Here is a 7,147-nt window from a genome sequence, read left to right on the forward strand (position 1 = left end):
ACACAAAACTTGAGAGACTATTGAATACTGAAAATGAACTGAGGGTTGAAGGGGAAGGGCGATGGGGGGAAAGAGGTAGAGGTGATGGAGGAGGGCACTTGTGGGGAAGAGCACTGGGTGTTGTATGGAAACCAATCTGACAATAAACTATTAAAAAATCACATGTATGTATTACTAAAGCCTATGGTACATTAGTAATTCTTTGTATATTAAATAAATATTAAATTGCCAAGATGTCTGTGTCCTATCATTTCTACTACAAATACACCACTTTCTAATTAATAGAAGACATTTCTTTCAATTTGCTTTTGAATTTATAATATAATAACTGGCTTTTTGAAAAATATCTATAGTTCATTTCTTTGTTTAGTAAAAACCTGTAACTTCTGCAGAGATTTTTTTCTGTTGAATACACTTCTGCATGAATAAATTTATTAACTGCTAATGAAAATTAGAACTTTTCTGGGATCTTCTGACAAGACTTTTATTTTAAAATGCTTTCTCTTCATCTTTGGAGTTAGCCACCAACTCTGTCCTCTCAACTCCATTTGGATATTTCTCTTCTTTTGGTCCAGACCCTCAAAAATTTTTTAATTTTATGTATTTATTTTGAGGAAGAGTGTGTGTATCCATTTATACGTGAACCAAGAGGGGCAGAGAGAGGAGAGAGAGAATCCCAACCAGGCTCTGCACGTTTAGCACAGATGGGAAGCGGGGCTCAATCCCATGACCATGACATCATGCCAGGGCAGAAACCAAAAGTCAGACACTCAGCTGACTGAGCCACCTGGTGCCCCCAGACCCTCACATTTTAAAAGGAACTTCCACTTAAGGAAAGGTTATCTTTCTGCAGCTCAGGTCTCTGGAAAACTTCCATTTCCCACTGAAAGTCTTAGTTCAGGAGTGAAGCAATCACACGTTAGAACTTCAGGGCCAACTGGAAAGTCATTATGAACACTCATATTGGTTGATCTTATTTATCACAAGCCTGAAAATGCACAATCCTGCAAAAGGTGGCATCTCTGTGCACACATGTAGTTTTTTATAAAGGAGAGCACAATATGAAAGGGGTTGAGGTTTGATCACCAAAATTCAGCACAATGAAAACAAGTGATAATGAATAATGGACACTAGAATTAAAAATTAATGTTTTAAAGAGATGGGGTGCCAGTTTTCAATTGTTTTGAACATCACATTACTAAAGAATTATTTTAAAAAATAAAAAAGGATTGAGGGTAAAGAAAAAAATAAAAAGAATATCTAAATCCTGGAATGACCCCTTGTTTGTTCTTGATAAACTTCAACCCCATCCTCTTCCTCCATCTCCAGTTCTTTCGGAGTGTGATTATCAGCAATTCTCTGACCTTCCAAGAGAAACCGGAGCAAATTCATTGGAACTCCCTGTCTTTAACAGTAGGATTCTTTGAGTTTCTTGAGATGCACTGTCATTTTCACTTTGAAGTGAATCTCACTGCTGGGGCGCCTGGGTGGCTCAGGCGGCTGAGTGTCCAACTTAGGCTCAGGTCATGATCTCACAGTCCATGGGTTTGAGCCCTGCATCAGGTTCTGTGCTGACAGCTCAGAGCCTGGAGCCTGCTTCAGATTCTGTGTCTCTCTCTCTCTCTGCCCCTCCCCAGCTCACTCCCTGTCTCTCTCTCTGTCTCAAAAATAAAATAAAGACATTAAAATTTTTTTGAAGTGAATCTTACTGCTATCCTGTCCAATAACTTTGAGTTTAACGTATTCTCCTTCCTTCTTATCCTCCATGTTCTCAGTTGAAAGTTTTGCCTCCTGGTCAGACATGGTGGCGGTGGCTTCACCCAGGGTCTCCCGTGAAGGTCTTGAGTAGGCAGAACCATGCTCCAGGGTTTTAAAAAAATCTAGATTTTTTAAATTGTGGTAAAAGATACATAACAGACTGTATTATTTTAACCATTTTTAAGTGTACAGGTCAGCAGCATTAAGTACATTCACATTACTGTGCAGCCATCACCCCCATCCACCGTCAGAACTTTTTTCATCTTCCCCAAATTAAACTCTATACCCATTGAACACTAACTCCCATTTCTCTCTTCTCCCAGTGCCTTGCAAGCACCATTCTACTTTCTGTCTATGGATTTGCCTCCTCTAGGCACCTCACATAAGTGGAATCATACAACCTTTGTCCTTTTGTGACTGGCTTATTTTACTTAGTATGATGTCCTTAACTTCCATCTGTTTTGTAGCAGGTGTTGAACTTTCTTTTTAAGGCTGAAGACTATTCCTTTGTGTGTGTCACATTTTTGTTCATTCAATCATTCATCCATGGGTTGCCTCCACTTTTTGGCCACTGTGAAAAAGGTTGCTATAAGCATGAGTGTACTTCATTGTTTCTTTGTAAAATTGCTAAAACAGGGCTCTCTTTGAACAGGGCCATACATATTTTGTGGAAAATCCAAGATGTCACTTACTTAACCTCATAACTTGAACCTTGGTGCAATAGAAAAATTAGAGAGTTGTTTGCTAGTAGATGTCACTGAAGATTACACTGGAAATGTATTTGTAGTCTGTCTTTCAAGCTAGAAAGAAGAATATAATAGGGGCACGTGGGTGGCTTAGTTGATTGAGGATCTGACTTTGGCTAAGGTCAGGATCTCCCGGTTCATAGGTTTGGCCCCGCGTCGGGCTCTGTGCTGACCTCAGAGCCTAGAGCCTGCTTCGGTTTCTGTGTCTCCTTCTCTCTCTGCCCCTCCCCAGTTCGTGCTCTGTTTCTCTCTGTCTCTCTCAAAAATAAATAAACATCAAAAAAATTTTAATAAAGAGGAATATAATGAAAAAGATGACGCAAAACCTTTAAAGCATTTTCCACACAGTCTTAATATTCTACTTGACAGGAAATCCTGTCAGAGAAAGTTAGAGGAGTCAGAGGCAGCCAGTTGAACATAGTCCACTCCAGATGAATATAAAGCTTCTCCTATCAAAACTGAGGGCTATGAAAAAAAAAATAGGACAGGGGCGCCTGGGTGGTTCAGTTGGTTAAGCCTCTGGCTTCGGCTCAGGTCAGATCTCACATTCGTGGGTTCGAGCCCCGCGTCAGGCTCTGTGCTAACAGCTAGCTCAGAGCCTGGAGCCTGCTTCTGGTTCTGTGTCTCCTTCTCTCTCTGCCCCTCCCCCTCTCATGCTCTGTCTCTCTCTGTATCAAAAATAAATAAAAAAACATTAAAAAAATTTAAAAAAAATAGGACACTATTGATAGAATCCTGGGTTCCTTAATGTACTAATGTCTCAAATAAATAGAGCTTTTTCAACCATATATATTTGATATATTTGTCAGAGAAGGTGCCAAAAATAAGTTAAAAAGGGAACCTTTCTAAGGGCCTTTCTAAAGGGCCAACGAGCTATGTTTCCATAGCTTGTAGACTTGTAGTCTGAGGAGCAGGAAGAAGGGGTTGGTAAGTGGAAACCAGAGGCCTTGCAAAGCCCCTTTGACGAGGCTGACCCGCATTTCCTAGGTGTGTGACTTCAGGCAAGACACTTAATCTCTTACCTTAAAGTAATAGAAGGAATAGTTTTTGTTTTATAGCATAGTTGTGCGAACTACAGGATATAATCCATAATTATAAGCATCAATAAATGGTAGCATTGATTATAAAGTAAAATTATCAAATGCCTGACTCACAGTTGGCTCTAAAAATTGTTAGATTCCTTGCTTTTCTTTACCTAATTATACCAATAGTTTTGAGTTGTTGTGTAAAGCAAAGGTTTCTTTAGACCAATAATATTCACATGGGCTGAGCATCTGACTTCAGCTCAGGTCATTATCTCGTGGTTGACAAGTTCAAGCCCCATGTCTGGCTGTGTGCTGACAGCTCAGAGTCTGGGGTTGGCTTCAGATTCTGTCTCTCTCTATCTGTGTCCCTCCCTCACTCATGCTCTGTCTCTCTCTGTCACATAAATAAAATGAACATTAAAAAAATTTTTTTTAATTTGCCTGGAAAAAATCTAGGTATCAAATATTCATTTTCAATTGGGTTATCATCCATAATTATTATTTGTACATATTGATTAAAACAACATAAATATTCATATCTGTGATCATTAAACATATAAAATAGGGTTGCCTAGGTGGCTCAGTCAATTGAGTGTCTGACTCTCGATTTTGGCTCAGGTCATGATCCCAGAGTAATGGGACATGGGATTGAGCTCTACCCTGGGCTCTGTGTTGAGAGTGGAGCCTGTTTGAGATTCTCTCTTTCTCTCTCTCTCCCTCTACCCCTTTGTCCTGCTCACACACACTCTCTCTCTGTTTCTCAAATTATATATATATATATATATATATATATATATATATATAGACACACACACACACACACATATATGTATGTTATGTATATATTTATATAAATTTTAACAGAAGTAGATCTCTTAATGAGAAGAAAGAGCTTTCTCCCCAATAAGTTAACGTATCCATTGATACCATATTCCTAGACTAAGATAGGATTCAGCATCCATACTATCCCTATGTTTTATTTTTATAGATGCAAGTGCTAGGAAGCATACTGGCCTAAATGCACTGGGGGTTGGAATGCTCCTTCTCTCAAGGAGGTCTTGCCTGGTGGTAGGACCTAATGTAGTTCCTCTGTACAATTATTACGATGGGCCCTGAGTAGTAAATAGAATTGATGAATCACCATTTTGTAAACCTGAAACTAATATAACATGGTATGTTAACTATACTGGAATTAAAATTAAAACTAAAACTAATTAAATAAAGCAATTCCTCTGTATCTGCGGTAGCCTTTTGCTGAGTTACGCCATCATCATAACATGATGGTCGTTCATTGATGGAGCAGCCCCTGGGGAAGGAACCCTTCTCTCTCTATTATCATCAAACCAAGATCCTCCAGGTACCACAGTGGAAGAGGAACCTCCACATGGGCAGGAGTGCCTACGCTTTATCTTGAGATTCTCTTTGTGGGATAACTGATCTTCGGTTAGAATAATTAAACTCGGCTGAAATTGACAAAAGGGAACTAAACACAGAGGGTAACCTACAACTGGAAAATCTAGGCTATCTTCTGCCTGGGATCTGCCCCACGGTTGGACATGTGTGGAGACACTTTTCAGTTGGGGTGGGGTTGGAGGAGTATGTACCTTGAGTTGGCCTTCCACAGGCATGTTAAGACCCTGCAGTATGCTGGAGATCCCACCCAGTGAAGAACTCTGCAGTTCTGGCCCAGCCAGGAAGTGCTTCCGCGTGACATTTTAGCTTCTTATATCCAGGAGAACGCTCAAGCTAGAACAGACAACGTGGGTCCCCATTCCTGTCTAAAGTCTATTTTCTGAGCTCAGGTTTTCTGTCCCAGCACATCTCCTCCCAAAGGACCATCAAAACGAATGTCCATTGCATCTGGTGCTACCTGCCATGTCCAAACAGCACAACACAACACAGGAGGGCCCTCATTCCTAATAGGAGACTGATGACTCTTTAAAACTATTATATTGGTATGGGGGGGGGGGCTGGCTGGCTCAGTTGGTTAAGTGTCAGGGACTCTTGATTTTAGATCAGGTCACGGTCTCACAGTCTGAGAGATGGAGCCCTACAGCTCAGAGCCTGCTTGGGATTCTCCCTCTCTCTCTCTCAAAATAAATAAATAAACATTTTTTTTTAAATACCAGTATGGGATGGGGTGGGGAATGTGCTGTAGGAGGGGAAAATGAATCTATGCAGACCTAGGAAAGGCCAGCCTAGTACTGGAATAGATGGAATAGATTTAAAATATCTGCTATTGTATTACCCAATTCATTTCTGTTTATCAAGGCCTTTGTGAGCACTTATAAAACCAAAGAGCAAGAACAGGGACTTTCCAGCTACAAGTCTTATGAAATGTTCCCTGAAACACTTCCTTAGTCTGTTCATAGTATTTTCCTCCTTCCCAAATGGCCAGGTATTTTGTAAATAAAGGCATGCAAGATTGTTTTCGCTGAGTGAATTAGGCAAAGCGTCACATGAAAGATATTCACCTCTTGCTAGAACTTGTGTTCCAATTACAAAAATTTTAACCTTGAGTTTGAGAGGCACGTATTAGCAGAAAGATTCCAGAATCTTACAAAGACAATACACTTGAGATAAGGGGGGGGAGAAAAAGAAAAAAAGTTGACCTTATTAAATGGCAAGAAATAGTGTTTGGTATGTCATTCAATGCCGACATTTTACTCTTCACAGCCCCAGATCTAGCAAGAAATACACTGAGCATCTACTATGTGCTCAATAAACAGTTGTTAATTCAAAAGACTGCTTGTTGCATGTCCATGTATCAGTACATTTTATATTTTAAAGATTTTATTTTTAAGTAATCTCCACACCCAACATGGGGCTGAAACCCACACCCCCAACATCAATAGTCTATATATAGTCTTGATAGTCTACTGACTGAGTCAGTCACCCTGCTGCATTTTAAACTAATTATCAAACTCTTACCAGTGTTCACATTATAAACATTTCACAGTAAGTGAAATTTTGGGATTAAAAATTTTAGAGGGGCGCCTGGGTTGCCCAGTCAGTTGAGTGTCCGACTTGGGCTCAGGTCATTATCTCACTGTCTATGGGTTGGAGTCCCGCGTCGGGATATGTGCTTATAGCTAGCTCAGAGCCTGCAACCCGCCTTTGGATTCTGTCCCTCTCTCTCTGTGCCCCCCCCTGTTCGCACTCTCTCTCTCTCTCAAAAAATAAATAAAACAAAACATTTTTTTTTTTATTTTAAGAAAAAAACCCCTTTAGAATGGCTGGCTGTCATTAAACAAGTTAAAAATTCGGCCTATTCCACTTGCTTCAGCTACCGGCCATCAGTGAGGATGGGGAAAAACGGGAAGGCACAGCGCCTGACAGCCGGGGCAAATAACAGGGTTTTGTTTGTTCGTTTTTGATTTCATGAACACGTGAAAACTGTTCCAGGGTCCCCTTAAATGTCGCGGTAGCCCCGAAACTTTCTAATCAGAGCGGCCTTTTTCAGCCAATGCTTCAAGATACAGGCCTTAGGCTGTTAGCTTTTAATAAGCGGGAAACGCCACAGCTTCAGGATTCTGGCACGTTCCCGGGAGAGCGCGCCCCGGGCAACCCGCTGCTCTGCGCGCTCCTGGGACGCCAGGGGGCCCAGCGCCGGCCGAC

General features: G+C 40.8%; 1 protein-coding gene and 1 pseudogene across 1 annotated transcript in view; one reads left to right on the forward strand and one right to left on the reverse strand.

Moving 5' to 3' along the window:
* Positions 1-1,260: 1,260 nt before the first annotated feature.
* LOC115278472 lies at positions 1,261-1,803 on the reverse strand (annotated as a pseudogene).
* A 5,192-nt stretch (positions 1,804-6,995) lies between these two features.
* Positions 6,996-7,147, forward strand: part of TYMS (thymidylate synthetase) — a 9,530-nt gene continuing 9,378 nt past the window's right edge. Inside the window, exon 1 of the mRNA XM_029921578.1 lies at positions 6,996-7,130. Within this exon, the coding sequence (XP_029777438.1) occupies positions 6,996-7,130 (135 nt within the window). The remainder of the gene's footprint in view (positions 7,131-7,147) is intronic.

The sequence above is a fragment of the Suricata suricatta genome, chromosome 14, assembly GCF_006229205.1.
Source record: "Suricata suricatta isolate VVHF042 chromosome 14, meerkat_22Aug2017_6uvM2_HiC, whole genome shotgun sequence".
Lineage (NCBI taxonomy): Eukaryota > Metazoa > Chordata > Mammalia > Carnivora > Herpestidae > Suricata > Suricata suricatta.